The sequence below is a fragment of the Gobio gobio genome (assembly GCF_949357685.1).
Source record: "Gobio gobio genome assembly, chromosome: 7".
Classification (NCBI taxonomy): domain Eukaryota; kingdom Metazoa; phylum Chordata; class Actinopteri; order Cypriniformes; family Gobionidae; genus Gobio; species Gobio gobio.
The window spans coordinates 18,503,184-18,530,279 of NC_137103.1; the positions used below are offsets into that span (position 1 = coordinate 18,503,184).

General features: G+C 42.1%; 1 protein-coding gene across 3 annotated transcripts in view; it reads left to right on the plus strand.

Annotated features, from left to right (window-relative positions):
- The window catches only part of LOC307128900 (plakophilin-4-like), a 132,762-nt gene extending 106,020 nt beyond the window's left edge, over window positions 1-26,742 (plus strand). For 2 of the 3 annotated variants that reach the window (XM_079820933.1, XM_079820934.1), the window contains 10 exons: window positions 6,370-6,487; window positions 6,595-6,774; window positions 8,547-8,720; window positions 11,011-11,161; window positions 11,368-11,560; window positions 11,713-11,797; window positions 11,875-11,992; window positions 15,256-15,381; window positions 15,545-15,618; window positions 25,249-26,742. In XM_079820933.1, coding sequence (XP_079677059.1) covers window positions 6,370-6,487; window positions 6,595-6,774; window positions 8,547-8,720; window positions 11,011-11,161; window positions 11,368-11,560; window positions 11,713-11,797; window positions 11,875-11,992; window positions 15,256-15,381; window positions 15,545-15,618; window positions 25,249-25,485 — 1,456 coding nt within the window. In that variant the 3' untranslated portion in view covers window positions 25,486-26,742. The remainder of the gene's footprint in view (window positions 1-6,369; window positions 6,488-6,594; window positions 6,775-8,546; window positions 8,721-11,010; window positions 11,162-11,367; window positions 11,561-11,712; window positions 11,798-11,874; window positions 11,993-15,255; window positions 15,382-15,544; window positions 15,619-25,248) is intronic. The other variant, XR_013816825.1, reaches the window with a different exon arrangement.
- Window positions 26,743-27,096: the final 354 nt, after the last annotated feature.

Below are 27,096 nucleotides of genomic sequence, written 5' to 3' on the forward strand. Positions count from 1 at the left end.
TCCCGTTTCTGAGGCTCCAGTGCCTGTTTGAGTTCCTGTTAGTGTTCCTCTCTCTCTCTCTGCCGCCCAGACTGTTCTCTCGCTGTTCCTGCCTGGATCTCTCCCGTTTTCCCGGCTCTGGTTTGTCTCGCTCCAGTTTCCCGTCCCACGCCCACCGGCTGTCGCTCGCTCTGCTGGCCCGCCCACCCGGGCGCTGCGATCTTCGTAGCGGTCTGCTTCTTCAGCCTACCTGAAACCCGCACGGAACCGTGCTGCCAGCGCCCCCCTGCTGGCTTTACTTTACTCTTTTGTTGACTATTTTTGCCCAGTTGAGTGCAAAGAACAATTAATAAATTGAGTTTTGTTGTCTGCAATTGAATCTCGTCCTGATCCTTGACAGAACAATCTGGCCATGATGGATTCAGCAGACACAGACCAGGTCCGGACAGCACTCGCCCAGCAAGGTGTCCTTCTAGGCCAGCAAGTTACCCAGCTTACCACCACTTCACGGGAGGTAGAGTTTCTGACAGCTCAGGTGGCCGATCTCAACGCACGGGTTATAGAGCTCCAGCGAGGAGCCCCGGGGCCTCAACCTACCAACCCTCCTGTTCAATCTTCTCTTCACCGTGAGCCCGAACCTCATGCCAACAGCCCACCACTATACGACGGGGATCCTAGCTTCTGTCGGGCATTTTTGTCTCAATGCTCTCTAGTGTTTGCACTGCAGCCCCGCCGCTACGCCACCGAAAACTCCAGGGTGGCGTACGTCCTAACTTTGCTTACTGGTAAAGCCCGTGAATGGGGTACTGCCGTCTGGGATGCTCAAGCTCCTTTTTGTAATTATTTTGAGGACTTCCGTGAGGAAATGATTAAACTGTTTGACCGATCGGCAAGGGGTGATGAGGCCGCTTCCAGGCTGGTGCGGCTCTCGCAGACAGGTCGTTCCGTCACAGGTTATGCTATCCAGTTCCAAACCTCGGCGGCCATCTGCGATTGGAATGAGGGCACCCTGCGCTCCAAGTTTCTAGAAGGGCTGGATGACAGCATCCAGGATGAGATTGCCACCCATAAGCTGCCCCGTGACATGGATTCCTTGGTTGACCTGGCTCTTCGTATAGAAGCTCGGATCCTTCGTCGGCGCCAGCGGCGGTCCGTTAACCCATTTTGGAGGTTGGGAGAGGGCTCCCTTCCCCAAGTCACCCCCGTCCAGTCTTCACCTCTCCCCACTGACCCTGAACCCATGCAACTGGGACGTCTCCGCCTCACACCTCAGGAGAAACAGGATCGTCTGGCTCGAGGTTTATGTCTGTACTGTGGGAAACTTGGGCACTTTGCTATCAAGTGTCCTTTAAAAGGCAAGGCCCACCAGTGAACTGGGGACTCCTGGTGGGCGCATCTCTTTGTGTTAATTCCCTTTGTTCTCGCACACTGTTACCCGTCTCCGTCCAGCATGGGGGCTCCTCCAACTCCTGCCAGGCCCTCGTGGATTCTGGGGCTGAGGGCAATTTTCTGGACAGCGCCAAGCAGTGGGGCATTCCAGCCATCCCTCTCTCCTCACCTATTCCGGTGTGGTCGTAAGCTGGTCAGCTTATCTCCACCATTACCCACACCACCCCTCGCGTAAGTTTAGTTGTTTCTGGCAATCACCGGGAGGATATTGAGCAGTACCTACTGAATTCCACGGGGGCCCCAGTCATCTTGGGGCATCCGTGGCTGGTGCAGCACAACCCTCACGTGGATTGGTCTGGGAGTTCTGTGTTAGCTTGGAGTCAGTTTTGTTTAACGTCTTGTCTTGGTGCTGCTTCTTCTGGTTCTGTGTGTCCTGTTTTTCAGGTGGAGGCAGCAGATCTGACCGGAGTCCCAGCGGAGTACCGCGACCGTCATCGGGTCTTCAGCAGGTCCCGAGCCATGTCCCTACTGCCCCACCGGCCGTATGATTGTGCTATTGACCTCCTTCCAGGCACTTCTCCGCCCAAGGGTCGGTTATATTCCCTTTCTGGTTCTGAACGAGAGGCCATGGACAGGTATATTCAAGAATCTCTCAATGCCGGTCTCATCCGCCCCTCTTCCTCTCCCGCCGGGGCAGGGTTCTTCTTCATTGGGAAGAAGGACGGCTCCTTGCGCCCTTGCATTAACTACAGAGGGTTAAACGACAGGTACCCCCTACCTCTCATGTCGTCTGCTTTTGAGTTATTGCAGGGAGCTCAGGTCTTCACCAAGTTAGACCTCCGCAACGAGTACCATCTGGTGCGGATTCGTGAGGGGGATGAGTGGAAGACAGCATTTAATACCCCTACGGGACACTTTGAATACCTGGTCCTACCTTTTGGTCTGACTAACGCTCCTGCTGTCTTCCAGGCCTTGGTCAATGACGTGCTGAGGGACATGGTAAACAAGTTTGTCTTTGTGTATCTGGATGATATTCTCATCTTTTCCCCTTCCCTACAGGTGCACACTCAGCACGTTCGCAAGGTCCTTCAACGGCTATTAGAGAATCAGCTCTTTGTTAAGGCGGAGAAGTGCGAGTTCCACTCCAAGTCGGTTACATTCCTGGGGTATGTCATCTCAGCTGATGGGATCAGGGCTGATCCCGCCAAGGTAAGGGCCGTAGTACCAAAGTACCTTTCAGATGGAGTAGTCAGGGTTAGGAGTCCTTTGATGTTCTTAAGTCCCGTTTCATCTCTGCTCCTGTTCTCTCTATTCCAGATCCTGATCGGCAATTCATTGTCGAGGTGGATGCCTCCGATGTTGGGGTAGGCGCGGTCCTGTCTCAGCGGAGCCATAAAGACGGGAAGGTGCACCCCTGCGCCTTCTTCTCCCATCGGCTGAGCCCAGTCGAACGTAACTATGACATAGGAAACAGGGAGCTGTTGGCAGTCAGGTTGGCCTTGGGTGAGTGGCGTCACTGGCTGGAGGGGTCGGCGCAGCCCTTCCTGGTTTGGACGGATCATAAGAACCTTGAGTACGTCCGTTCGGCCAGGAGGTTGAGTTCGCGGCAGGCTCGATGGGCACTCTTCTTTGGCCGTTTTAAATTCAACCTCTCGTACCGTCCGGGTTCCAAGAATGTCAAGCCTGGTGCCTTCTCTCGTCTGTTCGATGCTCCTGGGGAGGGGGCGCCGGCCGAGGCCATCCTTCCCAAGGGGGTGGTGGTAGGGTCTCTCTACTGGGACGTCGAGAGGCGAGTGGAGGAGGCTGGTCGAGGAGTGGAAGTGCCAGAGGAGTGCCCGGAGGGTCGGCTGTTTGTGCCGGTTGCGTTGCGTCTTGATGTCCTCCGGTGGGGCCACGAATCCAGGTTGGTCTGTCACCCAGGAATTCGGAGATCGCTGGCTGCCATCCGCCAGCGGTTTTGGTGGCCTTCCATGGCCCTGGATGTCAGGCAGTTTGTGTTGGCTTGCTCGACTTGTGCTCAGAACAAGAATTCTAACCGCCCGCCTGTTGGTCTGCTCCAGCCCTTGCCCATTCCCTCTCGTCCCTGGTCACACTTGGCCCTTGACTTCGTCACTGGGCTTCCACCCTCGAGAGGTAACACCGTCATCCTGACGGTATTGGATCGTTTCTCCAAAGCGGCTCACTTCATCCCTTTGCCCAAACTCCCCACTGCCAAGGAAACTGCTCAGACTATGGTAGACCACATTTTCCGGATTCATGGCCTTCTGGTTGATGTGATTTCTGATAGGGGGCCACAGTTCATTTCTCAGTTTTGGAAGGAGTTCTGTCGACAGATCGGGGCCTCTACGAGTCTGTCCTCAGGTTTTCACCCCCAGACCAACGGGCAGTGTGAGCGAGCCAATCAGGATCTCGAGAGAGCTCTCCGCTGCCTGACCTCCCAGAATCCTAGTTCCTGGAGTCAACTGTTGTTGTGGGTTGAGTACGCCCACAACTCCCTGCCTGTAGCGTTGACAGGTATGTCCCCATTTCTGTGTTCTATTGGTTGGTTACCAACCTCCTTTGTTTCCCTCACAGGAACCCGATGCTGCGGTCCCGTCCACCTTGGCCTTCATCCAGCGTTGCCGCCGCACATGGAGGAGGGCTGAGGGGGTCTTGGCCCAGACTTCCAGACGGACCAAGGCAGCAGCCGATCGACATCGGATTCCCTCACCTCGTTATGTGTGTGGTCAAAGAATATGGCTATCTACCAAGGACCTGCCTCTCAGGGTTGCCTCTCGTAAATTGGCTCCCAGGTTCATTGGGCCATACCGTATCACCAAGGTTCTGAGTCCAGTGGCGATTAGGCTCAAGCTTCCCCCTTCACTTGGTCGGGTTCACCCTGTTTTTCATGTATCCAGGGTCAAGCCTGTGTTTAGGTCCGATCTTAACGCTGTTACTACTTCCCTTGCCCCCCCTCCCCCTCGCTTGGTGGATGGCTCTCCTGTTTACACTGTCAGGAGACTGTTGGATGTCAGACGCCGGGGCAGGGGCTTCCAGTATCTAGTGGACTGGGAAGGCTACGGTCTGGAGGAGAGGAGCTGGGTTCCGGCTCGGGACATCTTGGACCAGACGTTGGTCGAGGACTTCCGTCGGCAATGAGGTGAGCCCCTCCCTGGGGGTACTGTCATGTCTTCGATCTGACCTGTCGTGTTTTGTTTTGTTTTGACAGTTCGCCATGTGCTCTGCTGTCATTGTGGTGTCTCCCCACCCCTTGTTATTCCATCAGCATTATCATTCACCGCTATCACCTGTTATTTATCAGACTTCCTTAATTATTCCCCTATTTAATCCTCTCGTGTTTGCTGTCCTGTGCCAGATTGTTTGTGTTTGTTACCTTGCGCTCCGGCCAGCCATTCTCTTGTCTTGTCATAGTGAAATCGTGTTTGTTTCCCGTTTTTGAGGCTCCAGTGCCTATTTGAGTTCCTGTTAGTGTTCCTTTCTCTCTCTCTCTGCCGCCCAGACTGTTCTCTCGCTGTTCCTGGCTGGATCTCTCCCGTTCCCCGGCTCTGGTTTGTCTCGCTCCAGTTTCCCGTCCCTCGCCCACCAGCTGTCGCTCTCTCTGCTGGCCCGCCCACCCGGGCGCTGCGATCTTCGTAGCGGTCTGCTTCTTCAGCCTACCTGAAACCCGCACGGAACCGTGCTGCCAGCGCCCCCTGCTGGCTTTACTTTACTCTTTTGTTGACTATTTTTGCCCAGTTGAGTGCAAAGAACAATTAATAAATTGAGTTTTGTTGTCTGCAATTGAATCTCGTCCTGATCCTTGACAGTAATACACTGTACTGTCACCAAATTCAATTCAGATATCATTGCTCTCCTGCTGGTTACACTACAAAACTTAGTTTGGTAATAGCACATATAAATAATAAATGTACAAATATTTAAAATAAAATAAAAGTAGTAGCATAAGTAGGCCTATTCATTACACAAATGATATTTTTTCCACCACCATGCCCCTTTAGGGGCTCCATACCATTGTGACTACACATAGGTGTATCACAATGTAATATCAATATTTTCGAGAAATAATTTTTTTATTGATGGGTGTGGATGCATAGATAGATTAACTGATAGATTTGTATAATGTTTTACCTTTTTACTATACATATTGTTTTGCTCTGTTTAAAAAAAAAAAAATTTGTTATGTTTACATATTTGTATATTTATAATAGGCATAATTGGTCAGCAAATACATAATTGTGTATGTATATGCGCCATAAGTCCAAGACAATTTTCTCTATGTGGACAGTAAAGTGTAATTAAATAATTTGACTCAAACATGTGTGAGTTTAAATGCCAGTGGCTCATCATGTAATAGTAATGTACTATTGTCACTGGGCGACAGTGGCTCAGTGGTTCATGTCGGTTGTCTACAAACCGGAAGGTTGGTGGTTCATTCCCCGGTTCCACCTGACCAAGTGTCGAGGTGTCCATGAGCAAGACACCTTACCCCAGCTGCTCCCGACGAGCTGGATGGCGCCTTGCATGGCTGACACCGCCGTCGGTGTGTGAATGGGTGAATGTGAGGCATGGTGTAAAGCGCTTTGGATGGCCATTGGTCTGTTAAAAGCGCTATATAAATGCAGTCCATTAATGTAGATCTTAATAATATTTTCAGTGATATTATGTAAATCATTTTCAGCTTTCTCCAGCTCTCTGCATAGGTGTCAGGTGAAACCGTAAGTGTCTATACACACACTCGCTATACCGGAAATCCACCATATGTAACTAGTCCAGGGGTCTGCTGACACTTTAAGACTGAATGCATGAATCCAATATATTGTTGCACATGTATTTTCTTTCTCAACTGTTTACAGAGTTAACCAACTGTGTTTAGGTGAATACTCACCAAGGTGGGCATTTCGACATAATTTTGTGTGGATGTGGACGTCCACTGTACTAATAATTTAAATCAGAGCTGTAGCTTGTTGTGAATGACTGTGCAGTGATTTTGTGTTTCCACAGGAACCTGAGTTCAGCTGGAGAAGAAGCCAGGAAATATATGCGCTGCTGCAAGGGACTTGTGGACTCACTACTGTACGTCATTAAATCCTGTGTCAGCACCTCTGATTTTGACAGCAAGGTATACACCCCCTACCAAACACACATACACACTCAATCAGTCTCATAAACGTACACTTTATGAGTCACACAGTCATCTTCAGTCAGTGAAGACTTTCTCTCCCTCAGATTGTAGAGAACTGTATTTGCATTTTGAGGAATCTCTCCTATCGGCTGGAGCTGGAAATGTCACCCTCCTGGCTGACAGCCAATCAGGAGCTTGTTGTGTCAGAGTCGCCAAGTAAAAAGGCAGATTACAGCTGCTGGGGAAGGAAGAGGAGAAAAAAGAATAGTTTACTAGAAGAACAGGTGAGACTGGCACTATTACACCTCCAAAGATGGTTTAACGGTACTTCTGTTAAACTCCAGTAACTCCTTTACACTGTCAGAAAGGTAATCCAATATGATTTGCAAATTATTACTTTACTAGTATAACTTAATCTCATTACATAATAGAAGTGAACCCATTACCTTAAGTAACTTAAAAAAAAAAAAACTACAAAAACTTTTAAACTAGAGAGCCAACAGCTTTTAATTAAATTCCTAAGTCCTTTGTTTGTGTGTGTGCGTGTGTGTGTGCGTGTGTGTGTGTGTGTGTGTGTGTGTGTGTGTGTGTGTGTGTGTGTGTGTGTGTTTGTGCGTGCGTGCGTGTGTGTGTGCGTTCAGGCGTGTGTGTGTGTGTGTGTGTGTGTGTGTGTGTGTGTGTGTGTGTGTGAAGTTTGAATGATTGTATTTTCTTATCTTATTTTTTATGGGCAGAAGAAAAATTAGTGTCAGTGCTTGCACCGGAGTTAACAATGGAGCCTGTTAAAATGCTTATACTGTCTACAGTACCCTGTGGAGTGGACTTGTATACATCAAAAAGTGCGGTGGGAAATTAATATTTAGTTTAATCTAGGGCTTGGTGATAAAACCATAACGATAATTATTGTGATTTAATTTTCCTTGATAAAATAATATCAAAAGTTTTGATAAATGTTTGATTTAATGTGTATGCACTATGCAAATGCTGCACATACGTGTTGCAGACCTTTGTACTGGTGCCAATAATTTGTAACGGATAAGCGCTACCCTTTCTGTTGAGTATGAGAAACATTAAAAAAACATATATATAAAAAATAATTATTTTAACTAAAAGAACAAAGTGGCCCATGGCCACCTGGGCCCACCCATAGCGACGCCACTTCGCACCCTTCTGAAATGAAAAATGGGACACCCTAAAATCTTGCGGACTTGTTATTGTTATTGCGGACCTATTATGCCTATTTTTTACAAGATTGAATTTAAGTCTCAGGTGTCCCCAGAATGTGTCTATGAATTTTCAGCTTAAAATACCTCACAGGTCATTTATAAATCAATGTTGTAAATACCTATTTCTGACTACAGTCAGATGCCTTTTAAATGCAAATGAGCTGCTGCGTGCCGCCCCCCTCTTTACACAGTTCCTGCCTCAATCGCGGATTCTCTGCCAAATACTAACAAGACATTTGCTTGGTTTTGATTATCATCTACATCACTCTCACGGATAGCATAGTTCTTCTTTCATTATTAAAGTTTATTATTTCCACACGTTTTAAAGCTATATTGGTCTAAACTTGGATCGTTTTCTGAGCGCACACGCACATAGACAATCTTTTACATTTTTTGTTTTGTTTAAACTGGCAAATACACACAAAGGGTCTTTTTCACCGTTGTCGCTTATGAAAACAAAATAGCAGCGCCGTGGGTGGAAACGTGCAAATTAAGGGGCGGTAATATTATAATAAAATCCCCTTCCGATCTCTCTTATGTCAGAGTGAGAGCAAAATCTGCATCACAGCAATAAAGTAGATCTATTTTTCCTCTTTTGTGTGAACTGATGTTTGTGACTTTTATCAAGCTATGCATGAACAGTGTTTTAGATTTCTATAGCCAAATGTTGCCTGCAAAATCGACCAGAAAAACCATGTTCACGACATCACCATTGCATGGACAAAAAAACATTGAGAAATTTCTCAAAATATGGTGATAAGATTTTCATTTTTGAGTGAACTGTTCCTTTAAGTCACTGACAATTCTTGTGTGTTTTAAATCTTTTTCAGTGGGATGGTGTCGGGCCGATCCCTGGTTTCTCAAAGTCTCCTAAAGGTGCTGAGATGTTATGGCATCCATCTGTAGTGAAGCCCTATCTCACCCTATTAGCTGAGAGCTCAAACCCAGCCACACTTGAGGGCTCTGCCGGGTCACTCCAAAATCTCTCCGCAGGAAACTGGAAGGTGTGTAATTGTATTCTACAACCCACACAAGACCAAGTGTTACAGTCTAAAACATCGGAGTTCAAAAGCTTTTTATTAAAAACTCAAAAAACCTTAAAGGCACATTTAGGGTACAAATCTGTATCCCTTTACTTAAGATCAGAATTAACATATTTATTTATTTGTATTAAATATTTTAGTCATTATCTCTGTCACCTTGGAATTTTAAGGTTCTGTCTGTCTTCACATATTCATATTCTGTGATAACTTATTTGCATTATGTGATTTTTTTAATGTTTTTATTTTTATTTTGGGACTTTTTATTTAGAAAACAAAAAGGTTCAATCTACAATTTGAATGGAATATCTCAAAACTGCTCAGAATGCAGATAGAACCTTATAATTCCAAGGTGGCGATTTTTCAGTGACAATAATTTCACTATGTAATTCACACATTTTTGCCAAAATTAATCATTCATATTCAAAGCAGTCATGCTGTCAACATGCTACTGTTTAAGATTAATTAAAAGTTTAAAGGGATAGTTCACTCAAAAATGAAAATTCTGTCATCATTTACTCACCCTCAAGTTGTTCCAAACCTGTATACATTTCAGTGTCACTTTATATTAGGTGTCTTTAACTACTATGTACTAATAATTAAATTAATAATTTGATACAATGCACATATTGTGTTTTTACAATGTACTTAAAAAAATACAGCTGTAATTAATCTCTGTAATTCCATCTATAATTACACTGTTGACCCGACCCTTACCCCTTAACCCACCCTTAAACCTACCCACACCACCAAACCTGTCCCTAACCTTACCCGTATCCCACCTCAAAAGCAGCAAGTGTTTTGCAATACAACATCAGCACAACATTGTACTTATTTTTTTATGTATGTACATAGTAGTTAAGGACACCTAATATAAAATGTGACCTAAATGTCTTTGTTCTGCTGTACACAAAGTAAGATATTTGGAAGAATGCGGGGTACTATGGTTTTGCCAAGCAGATCTATTGACCACCATAGTAGAATTTTCATTTTTGGGTGAACTATCTCTTTAAAATCATTACATTTCTTTGAGGCAGTTACCGCACATTAATTTATTTTAATACTGCTCTCATGAAAATGAACCATTGTTTTACTACAAATAAAACCAAAAAAACATTGTAGTTATTGTAGTTAAACAATGGTAACTGCAGATCAACCATGGTTTTGCTAATCAGAGTTTAACCATGGTATTTGTAGTAAAACTGTAATACAAATGGTAATCAGTCCGCAAAAATAACATGGTTACTACATTTTTACTATAATAAATCCATGGTTAATGGTTGCAATGGTACTGGAAGTTGCGATACACTGCTTCACTTAACAGGTATACGAAGAGTGATAAAGGCCTATTGGAATCCGCACTCATGATAGGCTATAAATAGACATGAAACAGCTGCACATTCATGTATCCCTTTGTCTGAAGAGATGTCTGGACATGTCCCCAGTTTGGCAATGTAGTGCAGCATCTCATTCCCACTTTTTCTGGGAATAGGGTTACAATCATGTAACCCAAGATGTTCCCTTTCAAAAGTTACTCTCAATGCTGCCCTCTAACGAGAATGGTGTCATGAGGGTGTTAGGAAGGAGCTGTTTGATTTTGTATTTTTATGCGCGCCGTCCTGAGGGACCACACCCCCACAGACTTTTTTTCTTTGTGGAAATGATTGTCCTTAGATCCGTTCTCCCTTCAGGCTGCTGAGCGTGACAAGCCGGTCCCCAGTCTCTGAGGGGAGCCCAACTCGCCGCACTCTGCTTTTGTGCCTCTCTCCGCTTAGGAGCCAGACCGGGTTGGGGCTTGATGGCCAACAGCCCCTCCCCTTGAGTACGGCACGGAGAAACTTAAGGCTTCCTCATGCCTTTTTGCCTCCGGAATCTCTCAAAAGTGTTTACTGAGCCACCAAACAGTCTGGAAGGCGAAACCTGGGCATCAAGAATTAATGTATAGTCCCTGTCTTTGATCCCCATAAGGTTCAGCCACAGATGCCTCTTCGTGGTCAGTAAAGCCGACATAGAATGGCCGATTGCGTGGGCCATTTGCTTCATTGCTCGGAGACACTGTTGACACTTCCCTTACACCTAACCCTACCCTTAAACTTACCCATACCACCACACCTGTCCCTAACTTTACCCATATCCCACCTCAATATCAGTAAAAGTGTTTTGCAATACAATATGAACACAATAACCAGAATTTGTATGAAAGTTATTTCTCTTTTCTGCCCTTTAATGTGTGTTAATCTGAATCTGTCTGTAGTTTGCAGCATATATTCGTGCAGCAGTCCGTAAGGAGAAAGGTTTGCCTATTCTGGTTGAGTTACTACGCATGGATAATGATAGAGTGGTTTGTTCCATTGCCACAACACTCAGAAACATGGCCCTGGATGTGAGAAATAAAGAACTGATTGGTGAGAGTGCCATTACCAAGATTAACTTATAATATTGTACTTATGCATTATGTGTTATCTATTCACATTGTTGACATCCGTTAATTTTAATCATGAAAGCTGCAACAAATAATTCTTACCTTAGTGTGTTCACACAAATATCACTGTAAAGAAGATCCCTATTCCTGATCTTGTGAGTGTGATGATTTATGTTGTTTCTATCTCAGGAAAATATGCTATGCAGGACCTGGTAAACGGTTTGCCTGGGGAAAACACCAGAATGCTGTCTGATGACACAGTGGTGGTGATCTGCTGCACTCTGTATGAGGTCACCAGAAGAAACATTGAGAATGCTAAGGCCCTGGCAGACACGGGTGGCATTGAGAAGCTTGTCAATATCACCAAGGGTAGAAGAGAAAGGTAAGTGACTAATATGATCACTGCACAAATAAACACTTGTTCATATTTAATGCAATCATTCAGTACTGCACACTTATACAAATCATATACTTTCTTGACCTTCATCTGTCAATGAAAAATACTTTTTTCACATGTTTTCACATGTGCTACAGATACTCTATGAAGGTGGTGAAGGCTGCCACTCAGCTGCTAAACATGCTGTGGCTGTACAGAGACCTGCGAACCATCTATAAGAAGGTGAGCAGCAGCTCATTGAGGCTACAACTGCTCCACATCAGTGTATGTGTTTTGATTTTTTTCTTGTGATTGAGCAGGATGGTTGGAATCAGAATGACTTCCTTACTCCTGTGTCAACTCTGGAGAGACAACGCTTTAAGTCACAGCCCACAGTACCATCAACCACACTACAGATATCCTCTGTGCACCACACAAGTTAGATTCACACCTCACACCTCACACAAATACAGACGCTTTTATCCAAAGTGACTTACAAATGAAGAGAACAATAGAAGGAGATAGTCCATGAGCGTCTCTTCGATCTGAGGCAATGTCATATAACCGTGTGCCTTCGCAACCCACAATAGTTGAATAGTTTGACGTTGAGGGCACAAAGACATGCAATGTATTTGGTTCCCCCCATGAACGAGGTAACTCATCATGGATGTCTTCAAAAATGACAAGAGTTTATTTTCAGCAAACTCCTCCTAGGCCATTTGTTCTATTCCCATGATATTTGGCAAGCATCATCCCTAACAAGTTATCAAAATAATTATTATCCATAAAACCATTTAGCAGGTATGATCTGACATATAGTATATCCTAGATCTGGCCTATTATGACTAATATGCCTATGGCTGCATTCGAAATGGTATATTTCCCTACTATATTGTATGTGACAAAAGAAGTATGTTCGAATTCTCATAAAAGAATACGCAAAAAGTACTTGGATGACCTACTACTTCCAGCGAGATTCTGAAGTGTGCATACGATGGACAATTTACTATTCTACTATTAGGCTACAGGAAAGGATTTGTGAATGGCAGCTGGTAGGTCACATTTATAATGACAGCATGGTGAATGTAGTATGTCCAGATTACATACATACTACACACATTCATACTATTCAGAATTATTGTAATTTTTGAAGTAATTGCTTATTCTTATACTACAGGGCTGTTGAATCCTTAAATCTTATTGGGTGACAAATGGTCTAAGGTGTACAATTATTTTCAGGGAAATGCATGGCAAGTAGTTCAAGGCAGGTCTTAGCCGCATTACAGTTCCATATCACTTCGCCAAATGATTTCAGTTATTTCAAAGGTCTTTACAGCATACAACAGCAAAAGAACCGAAGCCCACAATGATACTGACCAAGCGAATAAATATAGTAAACAATAGGATAAAAATGAAATTCACACATACCGTACGTACGGACACACACTCGCACAGAAACAGAGGGACTACTGCTTAAAAATATTTGTCAGGTAACAGTGTGTTTAAACAGTACCCTTGGAGAAAAATCTTCCAGGGCTAACTTTAAAAATGTTTGGCCATGATGTGCACATACCATAGCGCAAGGGAAGTTCAAAAGTTAAACCTATCAAATAAGAAAATATTAACACTCAGAAAACGCATGCTAAGCTTTTCTTTTCCCGGTTTTGCTGGGAAGGCATTTTGCAATATGCAGGCATTCAGTTCCCCATACCGTCAGCAGATGACGCAGCATGAAAGCCTTTTAAATCCAACCGTTGCAGTCTGTCAGTCATATAATGCATGTGCATGGTAACAAAATCTATGAGAGTAAAAAAAAACATGCACAGACAAATCCAAATTAAACCCTGCGACTCGTGACGACGCATTGATGTTTTAAGACATGAACCGACCGGTTTGTGCGAGAAAACAAACAGTATTTATATAATTTTTTACCTCTAATACACCACTATGTCCAACAGTCTTGAGCGTGCGATCAATTCCGGTGTGTGAGGTTTGTACATGATCTGGCGTAATTATACGACTGACAGACTGCAATGGTTGGAGTTAAAAATCTTCATTTGTGTTCTACTGAAGAAACAAAGTCACCTATATCTTACCCTGTGGCTAAGCAGATAAACATAACATTTTCATTTTTGGGTGAACTATCCCTTTAATTATCCAAGAACATTGGTGATATATGTTTAATATTAAAAGGAGGGAGGAGAATTAAGCTTTTTTTTTATTCGGGTTGTTCATAATAGTGTGAAAAAAGAAGAAAAAAACAGAACCCCCCCCAGATGACTATGACTTAGCTCCTTTACTGAACACCAGTATTGCATAACTGAAGACTTTACACTGTTTTTGCATAGATTAAATTAAATTAGCATGCTTTTAAGTGTGTCTGACAGAGTTGACACAAATTAAGTTATGGAGTAAATAAATATGAATTTTTAGACAAAATATTTAGAAATAAGCCTGTTCCTTATCTGAGAGACCTTTGTCTACAAAAATACCAATTTATAATTATGTATTGTTAGTTTTTATTTTTTAAAACATGTTTTTTCCCTTATCTCAAGAATCAGTGAGAGCCAGTTAATTTCTGCTCTATGTTGAACTGCCAATATAGTTTTATAAAATGTATTTGTAACTTTTAAAGGGGTCATGAATTGAGAAATCAACTTTCCCTTGATCATTTGATATATATAAGAATATCCTGTAAATTTCAGAGCTGAAAACTACCCGGGTAGAAAATAGTCTATTACATATTAATTATGATGTTTTTGAATATAAAAACCACGCGAACGTCATAAGTTGACCTCAGACAACAGCATAAAAAGATTTTAAAAATCCAGTTCATGACCCCTTTAAGATACTTATGTAGTATAAAAATGCTATTTAGTATAAATTTATATTTTAGACACTTATTTAGTATTTATTTAGTATGAATAATTAAACAGACTTGCGTGTTAAACACACAAGTATAGCGCATCAATCAAATCCGCTTGTTTTTGTTTACCAGAAAGGAGTTTTATGTGTGATCAGAGTACCAAGACACAAATGCTGTGTGTACCCTAGTAGCTTTCCAGGAGCTCAAACAGTAGAGCATGGCGCTAGCAACGCCAAGGTCATGGGTTCTATTCCCAGGGAAAGCAAGAACTGACAAAATGTAAAAATGTGTACCTTGAATGCATTGTAAGTAGCTTTGGATAAAAGCGTCTGCCAAATGCATAAATGTAAAGTGATTCTTAAAACATTGCACTTTAGAGTTTAAACGCAGTATTTCACACAATAATTCTAACCTTTAAACACAGTTACACTTATTATTGAAATGAAGATTAAAAATGGTTACAATAAATTACGATAAATTCTTCTGGATTTGAAAAAGTTTATTATAGAGCAAATTTGAAATTGACCTATGACATCTTATTACATGTACATTTTTGTGATTAATGTCCACATACCTTATCTTATGACAGGAAAACACATTTAGAGTTTTTACTTGAATTACTGGATATTACCACAGTGTTTCAACTGGTTCCTAAGAACACCTTGTGGTAAAATTACTGTAGCCTGTCATCACTAATTGTATTATTTTAAACATGTTTCTTGATTTACAAGAGCAAACCATCAATGCTAATAGTACTGCATTCACAATTTACATGATCTCAATATTGTGTTAATCATGTGACCTAGAATTTAATTGTGAATTGTTGTTTTTGTAGTGGGCAGCACATCATCATCTCCTGCCATGCTGGACATCAAAGAACATGCTGATAATCGGAAGACTCAAACTATGCAGTCTTATGATTACCAAGGAGAAAACATCATCAATAAAAACAAATATATAGGTATGAGAACTTCCTTTAACAGGGTGTTAACTGGATTGAGTTTAAAACCCAATTTTACTGTATATTCATAATGAAATTCTAGTCTCCAAATCTGGATAACTGGATACTGTTTCTAAAAATGAGCTACATGAATCCACCTAATTCCAAGTTGATTTTATTTAAGGATCTGCAAAAGCATCTCAGTATTACTTTGGGCCATACGCTTCCCTAAGCAGAGAGGGGTCGACACGAGAACAGGTGAGACAGCTGAACTGGACACTTAGCTCATCAAAAGAACTCAAGCTCTGTTCCAAAACACTGCATTATCTTTCTTCACCTACTTTTCCTGTAATACTGAAAACAATTAGTGCAAATAATGCTTTGAGTACTAACATATCCTCGGTTCCCTGAGATAACGAGAAAGAGCATTGCGTCAGTTTCTTAGCTCGACTTGTGCATGACCATAGTAGCACGGCCAGCTGGATCCAGTTATCCAGTTATCTGCTCGTTCCAGTTATCTCAGGGAATTGAGGTTACGTTAGTAACTGAAGTGTTCCCTTTTGATACAGTTCACACGCTTTGTGTAATTTTCTTAGCTAACGCTATAGGGAATGCAATCCAATAGTGCAGAAACTACACTAGAGGCTGGAGCCTCCATTCCTCCTGTGACGGTTTGTGATTTATGAAAGCCTACACTGTCATGTTGTCCGATCGGACCAGGACGTCAGCTCTAGCTGGAAGGCTTTGAAGGCCAGGAAAACTGCCATAATTTCTAGGCAGTTGATGTGCCAGTTCAGCTTTGGGCCTGTCCAGGAGCCAAGCGGCCTGTCATCACACAGGGCGTCCCAACCTGATTTGGAGGCATCCGTCGCGACTAACTTCCTTCGGTAGACTGAGTCCAGATCCACACCAGACAGCTACAGACGGGGTGATTTCCAGGGGACCAGGGCTCTGACACAGCCATGGGTCACCCTGAGATTAAGGTGTCCCATTCGCCTCTGGGAGGGACACAGTATTGGAGTCAGTATTGTCAGTATTGGAGTGGGCGCAAATGAAGCAAACCTAAAGGAAATACTGGGGAGGCTGCTGCCATGAGACTAGTGTTGTCACAATACCAAAATTATAGCTTCAATACGATACCAGACTAAAATACCTCAATACCGATACTGAATCGATACCACAGCAAAAAACATTAAAGGAGCTGTATGTAGGACTGTGGCCAAAACTGGTACTGCAATCACTTTCAAATTACTGTTGAGCGGTGTATCCCCTCTCCCCCTCCCCCGGACTCGAGGCTGCCAGATAGGCTGCAGGATCCAGCTGGAACGTAGGCTGCTACACGGAGCTTTCAATGGCAATTGACGAGTCCTACACAGTACGTTTTTTTCTTTCTGTTAATTATGTTTATGCTTCAAGAGCGATGTTTTGTGAAGTAATTATGAATCGCAATTTACTTATGGCGATTAGCCAAATATAATCGTAAATATGAACGCTCGTACATTCCCACATGAAAAAATACTATAGTATATTATAGTAAAATTACAGCAAAGCTAAATAACATTAGCAATGGTCATACAGGTCAACTTGCAGCATGTTTTGTCCACTATATATGCGAAGAACGAATGAGGAATATGAGGTAACGTTAGGCTACGGTCTCAAATACGTTTTCACATTGCCATAATAGGCGTGCTAATGTTGTTTTCCTCAGCGTCTCAGCATAATGACAGAGAAACGGGCTCTGATAATGCATTACTAATGTTAGCAATGACGACTCGCCGTTTTTATTTACCAAACAATTCCTTAACGTTACCTTTTCAATTCAATAACCCGCCTCCTCCATCTGCGCTAACTTAACGTTACTTTGCACGAACATGCATATCTTTGTTCGACTGTCATGAATATTTGAAATGTCCATTTACATTAAGTACAAGGTAGCCAAACATAGATGAACCTTACCTGTCCAGGAGAAAATTAGCAACGTTGGCATCAGTTCAAATTATTCTCCGTTTTCAGCCGTCTACATCTTTCAAAGGCATCTCCTATACAAATCCTTGTTTTATTTCGGACACTGTCACAACGTTTTTCTGATTCATAACGAGGTCGTTTAGGTTTCGTAAAGTTAGACATTGTTTATCCAAAAAGTTTGTAGCTGCAGCTGTGGTAACTAGAGCAGAGCTGGCAACCCGAATGCAGAAACACTACTGACTTCGTGATTGGTAGATAGGTGGAGGGAGACGCTTCAGGCATGACACAACATGTCAACATCAACATCAGTTGAGGGCTGCAACTTCACTTTTAAAATGACAATATCTTGGCCGGACAACCGTTGTCAGTGATATAAATATTTGAAATTAACATGATTTCTTAATGTCTAGTGACATATCAGGGCCATTTTATGATTAATTGAAATACATTTCTTACATACAGTTCCTTTAAAAGTAATTGAATAATATGACATAACTTACTATTCACTGTTTTATAAATGTATTAATTTTTTTAACTAAAAACTCACTTGGCCAGCAGGTTTCTGCCCTGCTTTTTGGAGAAGGGGTTCAGCGAAAAATCGGCAGCTGGCAGCAGGAAGTTGCTGCCGATGGCAGCCGACAGTACCTGCCACTAAAACTGAACGTCGGCTGCCGTTTTACTACCAGAAGTAGGCGGTACCTGTCGCTTTCAGCGGAAGCAAGGCTAAAAATAATGAGTGATCGTAAAAATAATAGCCTAATCATAATTGTGATTTAGATTGATTTTAAATGATTAAATTAAATCTTACTATAGTACATAGGCTAGCCTACTTTTTATATACAAAATAAATAAATTGCTGTATCATACAAACATTTCAAGTTCAGTTTTACACTGCAGTGATAAAAAACAAAAAAAACAATAATACAATAATATAATTCTTGATGATGCATGTTGTGTTTGGTAGTTGTTGTTAGAAAAAAAAACAACGTTTAGTGTGATATAAGTATCAAACACATCTCACAAATAGATTAATGATGTAATTCAGAAATGCAGAGCTATTCACAAAATGTAAACAATGTTTTTAAAATGTTTTATTGAATTTAAGAGTGCAACTATCAAGAACAAATCATTGTATTAATAAATACAAATCACTCCTCCAGCAACTGACACATCAAATCAAATCAATTTTATTGTCACATCAGCAACAGCACATGTGCCGTCTGAGAGCAGAGCAGAATACAATTGGACATACTTTGCAGATAACAATACACATTATACACAATAAATAATATAAATATTATACACACAATATCCAATTATATGAATGAATGAATGAGGCATTTGCTTTCATATGTACTACTTTACACCCAAAGTGCTTTACAACCATGTCAGGGGTCTCTCCTCAACCACCACCAGTGTTCAGCATCCTTGGCATCTAATTATACAGTTGCAGATGTACAGTGGGTTGATAAGTTGGTAATGGCAGAATTGATTATTGTGTTAAAGTGCAGTGCATAATACATTAGATTCTAGTTTGGTTGAAATTGTGGTGATGGAGTGTAAAGTGCCATGCATGGCATAGAGTGTACTGTGTAAGGTGCATCAGTTCTGGGTGTTCAGCAGCCTGATAGCCTGAGAGAAGAAGCTGTCCCTCAGTCGGCTTGTGTGGGTCCAGGTGCTGCAGAGACTGCAGAGAGAGCAGTCCGTGGCTTGGTGGCTGGAGTCACTGATGATCCTCCGGGCTTTCCTTATACACCGCCCGGAGGGAGGGAAGCTCACCTCCAACAATGTGGCTTGCAGGTCGCCAGCAGTGCAGTTTCTGTACCAAGTGCTCTTGATGCTCTCCACAGTGCAGGTGCAGAATGATCTGAGGATGTTGGGGATCATTCCAAACTTCCTCAGGCCCCTGAGGTATAAAAGAGGTCCTGACGTGCCTTCTGCATCTGTGAGAGCAGACCATGTGAGATCTTTAGTGATGTGAACACCAAGGAACTTAAAGCTTTTGACCCACTCCCCACAGGTGTCTTGTCAATGGTGACAGGGTGTGTTCTCTATCCTTTCCCCTGAAATCCACCACCAGCTGCTTGGTGTTGATGATGTTGAGTGAGAGGTGGTTCTCCTGACACCAGTGTGTTTCTTGAAGCATCTATCTCCATTTTCCTCTTCCAATGTAGCCTAGAGGATTCATAAGAAAACCGTTACATACACAAGGTTTACATTACCTTATTAACAGTATACATGCATGCACGGCCATGTGAATACTATTCTTGTTGCATTTTGCCATCAAATACCTATTAAACAGTTATCACCTGATAAGCAGTGCTTAAAGGTTACATGGTAGTGTCTACAGGTCTCCAATTCTTTTTGGAGCACATCCCTGCTCCAAGGCCTGAAATGGATGGGCCATATTCACGAGTTCACACGTACATCTAATTAAATGGAGTAAAGATTATGCGTATTTGGCGTGCTGTCCGGGGGAGGGCTCCGGGCTCGGAATTTGGCCCGAACCCAGAGTATCCTCCCCATGACGAAGATAGTCTAGAACTAGACTGTATTTTATTATGGATTGTGTTGACGTCTAATGAGTTTATTAAATCAAAGTGAGGAGATGGGGTGGTGGAGGGATGCTAAAAATAAAAACGGTCAACGAAAGAAGGTAAATATGCTGTATATATACACACACCTCTTATCGTTGATTAAATCGATTGGCTTGATATGCTCCACATGTGTTTAATTAGGTTTAATTATCTGAGGGTGCTCCACTTGGGTTTGAATAGGTTACATTATCTGGCGTGCTCCATTGTTTAGATAGGTTTAATTATCTGGACGTGCTCCTCCCGAAATTAGTTACTAAAACTTCACTAAGAGAGACATTCAAAATGTGTACTGTTGGTGTGCCTCCAGGAACAGGATAGGGAAACACTGGTCTAACCAGCGAAAGTGTGCTTTCACACAGAACGAGTCGCTTCCCACCAGAGTTTTTAATGCAAACATACTGGACCCAAGTTTACAAAAGCAGGATCACCCACCTCAATGACCACATGAAGAAGCATTTCTCTGGCAACAATGTGGCATACAAAATTAACAAAAATGACTGACATTGTCATTAAACACTTTTTTCTATACATCACGACTTACAGTAACTTCCCTTATTACAGAATGCACATCCTATGGGTGCAGTTAGTACTTGAGAAATACATTTATTCTGTATTTTAATCAGAAAGATACTGTAGATATAGTATGAGAGGGTAACACTTGAAATTAGCATTTGTCACACTGAATGTGCTGTTACCTCGTCTGTTGTTTTGCCTGCATCCTTCTGCAACAAATGTGCACTGTGTCTTCCTAGAAAATATTAATTAGTGATTACTAATATTCAAAAGTTAAAGTAAAAAATTGCTTGAATTCACATAGTCTATTCCTCCCCTTCTTTATTTCTGACAACTGCAGATTCACTGATTTCCACAGTCTGTAGTGTCGACTCTTCTGACAGACAATACTGGGGCTGATGAAGCTAATTATAAATGTGAAATACGGTACACAAGACATGGCTCTTTAAACAATTAACTACAGTAGGTAACGATACTGTCCTTCGCTGATATTAAAGTTATTAACAAACCTACCGATTCTTATCGAATGCCAGGTTTTTTTTACTCATAATGTCTATCAATTAACTCATTTGAGCTCTGACGACTTCAACACTGTTTACACGCTGATGTCACCCGGCCATCATCTGATTGGTTGCTGTCACTCTTTGGATGCTAGTGATTGGAGATCGTGAAGCGGAAGGTGCCGCCTACTTTGGCAGGTTGTCTGGCTGCCAGCAACTGTCTTCCGGACAATTTTTTTTCTGAACCCCTGCTGGCTTTTTGACCATTCCCTCTTCTTTATTTAACGGTCCCATGATGTGGATTTTTAAAATTATTTTATAATGTTTCCTGAGGTGTACTTATATTGTTAGTATGATTTGTACATCATAAAATGTCATAATTTAGAAATAAAAGGCTTTTTTTTAGCCCTCTGGCTTGAATGCTCTGTTTGAAGGGGCGTGTCTTTAGTAAGACTTCAGTGTAAACGCCCACTGCTGTGATTGGCTGACATCTTCGCATTTGAAATGCGTATTACATGTGGAACCCCTTTCAAATACTTTTAATTCGTTTTTTTTACTATTAGAGCTGTCGAGATTAACGAATCGTGAAAGTGTTGATTATAGCATTATTTTTAGATCTTTTCCCATCACATGAAAGGCTGCAGTCAGTACCGTCGCAAGGGCTGTGCCAAGCGTGCGACCGCACAGGGCTTCGCACCTCACCAGGGCCTCGCGCAAAAGTAAAGACGACAGCTGACTTGATGATGTAAAGCCAATAGTTAAAGTTCATGTTTGTCCTTCAAAATACTATAATAGTTTAAAAAAACATAGCTAAAAGTGTGTATGGTGATGCTTTATTATTCTGGTTGTTAAAAATGTATTATGCAGTAACTTGCAATAGCCCATTTCTCTGTGCGTGTGACGGTGATTCATGCGCATACATGTCAGTCAGCGGGCATCGCACGTCAAGTTCATAGAGCTTTATTCCCAGTCCATTCAAATTTCAGATTTTTGGCCGCCTCTGACATGGGTCAAACCATAGATATTACCTACGAAGTTCAAGTAAATACGCTAGAAATGTGCGCTCATTCAAGCATGTGCATTTATTGCATGGATGGAGAAAGCGCGGACGCTTGCATTTCATCTGACGGTATGCACAAAAGGTTTTTTATTTAACACTATTAAAGTTAAATAAGCATAACCAAACTATTACTAGCCTGTCAGAGCATCAGTGAGAGCAATGGCACCGCAGAATGAGTAAAGCCTCTATCTCGAGAGTTTTTTAAATCTGAAAACTGCAAAAAGCAACGAAATTGTCAGACATCCATTGTGTTCATTTTCACAGAGGAAATACTGAAAAACAGCGCTGGTCCTCTCAATACTGTCTGTTTATAATTTTACCCACTGAGAAATGGCTTCTGATGATTCAGTGAGAGAGCAGTCCAAACTAATTCAAGTGCATTCAGGGCGTTTTGCAAACGCATTTGACCCATTCATAATTTAGAACATATTTTTAGCGTAAAAATGTGTACTCACTCAACTCTGTATATGTTCACTAAAGCAGACTGATCTCATGAAATAGCGTATGTATGACACGCCAATTCGCTATGCCATTTTGGCGTGCTATCAAGACGCATAATCGCTTTTTAGCGTGTTTATCAACGCCGTTTCATTCTATCCCCCTACACTACCCCTGCCCCTAAACCTGCCCATCACAAGAAACATTCTGCATATTTACATTTTGAAAAAAAACATCATTTAGTATGTTTATAAATCCATTTACATTCACGCGGAATCACACGGCGTAGACATACACGCGGAATCACACGGCAAAGACATACAGTACACGCGGATAGCTCATAATGCGTACAGATAACACGCCATTTGGTTTTAGAAAGTGGCATGTATGTTTACGCAAAGTCATGATGTCATGTTGACTAAAGACATACCCGACTGTGTTTAAATGAATACTCACCAGGACGTAAATTTTTACATATTTTTGACCATTCAAACCCAATAATACACGAAACTGACGTCGTGATCGCATGCTGTTTGAGTGAAAGGTATGTGCGCGCACTTCAGGTCAGAGTCCGGCAGCGCGAGCACGTCCCACGCCGCGCTTTATTTTCTCATGCATGTATGATTCTGTTGCTTTCTTTGCGTATATATTTGACTGTTCTGCTTCCACTGTTTAGTGAACGGTGGAAGCAGAACTCTGCACACGTCCTGACTCCTGCTGTCACACATCTACGCAAATTAAGAAATAATGCTCTTATAAGCATCCTGTCATTCTTAAAGTACTAATAAAATGTAATATCGTACCGTTTTTAATAGCAGGGTATCGCTACACTTTTCTAGTACTGGTATGTCGTGCAACACTACGTGAAACCCAGTAGTTTCTGGGATGTTTTGATGGGAACAGAAACCTCAACATTGAATGATGCCACGAGCCTCTGAATTTTTTGAGAGCCCTCTGGTAAAAGCCATGCCCGCATCTAGGCCGAGTTGAAAACTGCACCCAGGAAAGAAATTTGTTGGCTGGGAGACTCTTGGCCAGGTTGATCCTGAACCACAGACAATCTAAATGCCTGAGGAGCAGGGCCTTGTGTGCACATAGCTATTGTCTCAACGGGGCCAAGACTGACCAGTTGTCGAGATTAGGATGCACACTCCCTTCTGTCTCGGGGGGAGAGGGCCACATCCACACATATCGTAAAGGTGCAGACAGTCGGAAATATATCTGTATATTGATAAGCCACCCCTTCGAATGCAAATTGGTCTGTGATGAGGGATGTGAAAGTATGCATCTTTCAGATTCATTGACAAAAATCAATCCCCTGGGCAAATCTGTGAGAGTATTTTTTTCAGTGTTAGCATTTTGAACGGCCAATTTATTAGGCCGTGGTTCAAGAGCCTCAATTCTAGGATGGACCTGAGGCCACCATACTTCTTTGGAACGATGAAGTAATCGGACGGCCTGATTTACTGTGAGCTGTGGGAACTTTCTCCACAGCACCTTTTGCTAGCCATGCTTGTACTTCGGATCGGAGGATGTGAGCCTCGCCGCCCAAGACCGAAGTGTGACTCGCAGCCCTGAAACAGGGGGGCCTGTGAGTAAACTGTAGTGAGTATCCTTATTGGTAGCGCTTAGTGTTGCAGGAGCACTGCATGATCTTGGGTCCTGCCTTGGGCTGGGGCTGAGCAGAAGTAGATGCTGGCCTGGTGTGCTGCTGAGTCGGCAGTGACTTGTGGTGGCCGAAAGCAGTAGCGGAACAAGCCTTCTTCGTCAGGGAATGGCGCATGACTTGCGGAAATTTCTGGACTGCTTTAAAACACTCAGCGAATCCATCTACCGCAGAACCAAACAGACCCGCTGGGGAGACAGGGGAGTGGAAGAGGGCTGGTTTATCGGCTGTCTAAATTTAACCAAAGGTGGCACTCGAGGAACACCAAATTGGCCATAGGTCATCCGATTGCCTGGGCTGTGGACTTAATAGCGCACAGGGTAACGACGATGGTGCTGCGCAGATCTTTAAAGGTAGCCGGGTCAAGTCCAGAAGTCCATGGAGTGGAGGAGTTTAGTTGGTAAACTTGAAAGACTGCCATTGTGTGAAGAGCAGGTCCAGCTTGCCCAGCCGCAGCATATGCTCTGGCCGCCAGGGGTGGGCGGCTTTGGTCTTCATTCCGAGAGATGTAAGCTGGCAGAGATGCGTGCTGATGGCCTCTTCCAATAGGGGCCACTTAGCATAGGCCTTCTGCACTGCATCATTAAGGGCTGACGAAGTGGAGTGGTAAACGTGTGTGGAATAAGGGGTGTGCCACAATTTGGTGAGTTCATTGTGAACGTCTGGGAAGAATTGGGCTGCTTGCTGGCGGGGCACCTATATAGGCAGTCAGCCCTGCCCGGTTTGGCAGGCTTTTGATCCAATCAGGCTTCAGTATTTGGAGAAACAGAGTTTCCCCCTCAGCTAAGAAATTGCTTAGAGGACGCAATGCAAGTTAACCACATCAAAAGGGAACTAAAATAGACTGTTTCACAAAAGCATGTCAAGGTTCCATTTAACCCTATATTATTATTATTATTATTATTATTATGTCAATGACAATAAGCTTAATTATATAAAAAGCTTATTATATAAAAAAATGACTGCAATATTATATCCAATTACTGCAATGCACCAGGACATTTTGAATTTTTATTCTAATTTTCATTAAATCATCATTTCTGTAAAACTGTAGTAATCTGAACTATCATTTTATATACTGCACTACAAAATTATTATAGAAACAAGTTTTCTGTTTAGAAACGATTGTTCTGTTTGTGTGCACTGCAGGTGTATCACACCAACAAAATAGGCCACCGCAACGATGACACTTATTGCACATACCTGCATTCACAACATGCCTACGAGGACTCATGTCTGGAAAAGATGTTGCACTATTTCCCCACTGATTACAGCCAGGCACATGGCTTTAAAACCAGAAGCAAGTATGTGGACTTTTACTCATCCACCAGGAGATCATCGCACTACAATGAACATTACCAAAGATCCCCCGATTCATGGGTATAGAGACCTAGCTGATGTTGGGACACATTGTTTTTAAAGAGATGTGAGTAATGGATGCAAAGCAGATGGATGTGGTTTAGAATGTCTAGCAGAATGTGTTTTTAATGAAAATGGACATTAATCATTAACTCTGTAGTGTAGAGGGCTAAAGAGATGTTGCATAGATTTGAGCTTAGTATAGATTTTAGATGATTTTTCTTATTGAACTGTAGCATTAATATATAAGTGAGGAAAAAGCTGAGAAATTCTTACAAACTTGGAGCACCTGAATATAAACTACATTTTGTCAAAATAATAAATACATCTTGTACATATCTTTGATTTGATTTTAGATTGAGTGAGGAAAACACTGCCGCATAGCAGTTTTGTTTTGTTTTTTGTTGGTTTGTGTTAGCGTTGTGTTATTATGAGTAGATGCAAAATATGAACTTAATGTGTATATAGCTGTGTTTACATTTCAATGCATTAACATCTGCATGTTGTTCCCATACACATTGAAATACAGTGTAAACGCATTTGTGATAAGTTAGTGTGTTCTGGTCCAGAGGTAGTTGAGGGCACATTGTGATCAGGGGCCCGTTTCAATAAGGAGGTTCAACCAACTCTGAGTTTAAACCTGAACTCTGAGTTGACTTACTCTGAGATGGGAAACTCTTTTTGGGTTTTGGGTTTCAGAACAGCTGAATTGAGTTAGTTCAATCAACTCTGAGTAGACTGACTTCGAGTTAAGCACATGCACTTCAACTATGAAAAGCCACGATTAATGGAGCTCCGGAATTATGATTCACAATGGCAACAGCACCCAACAAAAAGATGTTTGCATACTTCCGGGTCAATATGTAAGTTTAATTCTTAATTATTTTAATTAAGTTAAATTTTCATGGTGTCCAAAAGGCAAAAAAAGAATGTGGCAACAGCTAAAAATGAAAAATAAAAACATAATTCAATCAGGTAAAGCTTTAAGCATAAACTGTTCATGGGTGTTGGTTTAATGACTTTACAAACATTTGACATATTAAATATCATTCAGTGTCCAATGTGCAGCAGCTTTTCCCACATAGACCCTTTTCACAGACTGTGATGGTGTTTTAATGGTCATCAATATCGTAAATTCTGCAAAGTTTTTTTTATTTTTTTATTTTTATGTATGTACATTTATAACACTAATACTTTGTATTATATTACTTTTGCATCAAATAAAAAAAAAAGTTACTGCTGCTTTGAGGGTGTTTCTAATAAAGCGTCTATGTGAGTGATGGTAAAAAATAATATATTTCTCTCTTTTTACTTCCGTCATCAATCTCACTCTATTTTTTCCCTCTTTTTGAAAGTTGTGACATCACTATTGTGTATTTTTTCTTTTGCTATTTGAGCAAATGGGGACACAAAAATATATATTTAATGTATTCTCTCATTCACCGCTATAAGAGTTAACCCAACTATGACGACTTCAGCTTCAGAAACCCAGAAATGTGAAAAGGGTCTATGCTCTTTTCACATAATGAAATGTTCTATGATCCCACCCGTTACATTTATTGATTAGGGTAATGACATTAACATTTGACTTCTACTCAGGCCAGCCAAACACCAGCACCACTGACAGATGAAGAGTAG